The 354-nt window shown below is 51.7% G+C and overlaps 1 protein-coding gene across 1 annotated transcript in view; it reads left to right on the plus strand.

Annotated features, from left to right (window-relative positions):
• The window catches only part of EMH_0022560 (adaptor-related protein complex 3, sigma 2 subunit, putative), a gene marked incomplete at both ends in the record, with an annotated part of 2,649 nt that overhangs the window by 1,099 nt on the left and 1,196 nt on the right, over positions 1–354 (plus strand). Inside the window, 2 exons of the mRNA XM_013501980.1 lie at positions 1–5; positions 128–203. Of these exons, the coding sequence (XP_013357434.1) occupies positions 1–5; positions 128–203 (81 nt within the window). The remainder of the gene's footprint in view (positions 6–127; positions 204–354) is intronic.

A 354-nucleotide genomic window follows, 5' to 3' on the forward strand; every position in this document is an offset into this window, starting at 1 on the left:
CAGCAGTAGGTGCTGCAGCAGCAGTTACAGGAGCAATATCCCGTATTGCGGACGCAGCAGCAGCAGCAGCTGCTGCTGCTACTGTGTTTGTAGCTGCTGTTGTTTGCATGCGTTGGCTGCTGTACAGACACTTCGCTACGCTGTACTTCATCTTCGTGACAGATCACCTGGAGAGCGAGCTGGGTATCCTTGATCTCATACAAGTGAGTGTTTACTAGGGTTGAGGGTTTAGGGTTTAGGGTTTAGGTGTTTGGGGGTGGAGTTGATGACTCCTCTTGAGCCAAAGCAGAACAAAAGAACAGCAGCGAGTGAATACAGCACAGAGCCGTCGCAGCAGCTGCAAGCGTACTTGTC

Source organism: Eimeria mitis, genomic scaffold (assembly GCF_000499745.2).
Source record: "Eimeria mitis Houghton genomic scaffold, Emh_scaff801, whole genome shotgun sequence".
Taxonomy (NCBI): domain Eukaryota; phylum Apicomplexa; class Conoidasida; order Eucoccidiorida; family Eimeriidae; genus Eimeria; species Eimeria mitis.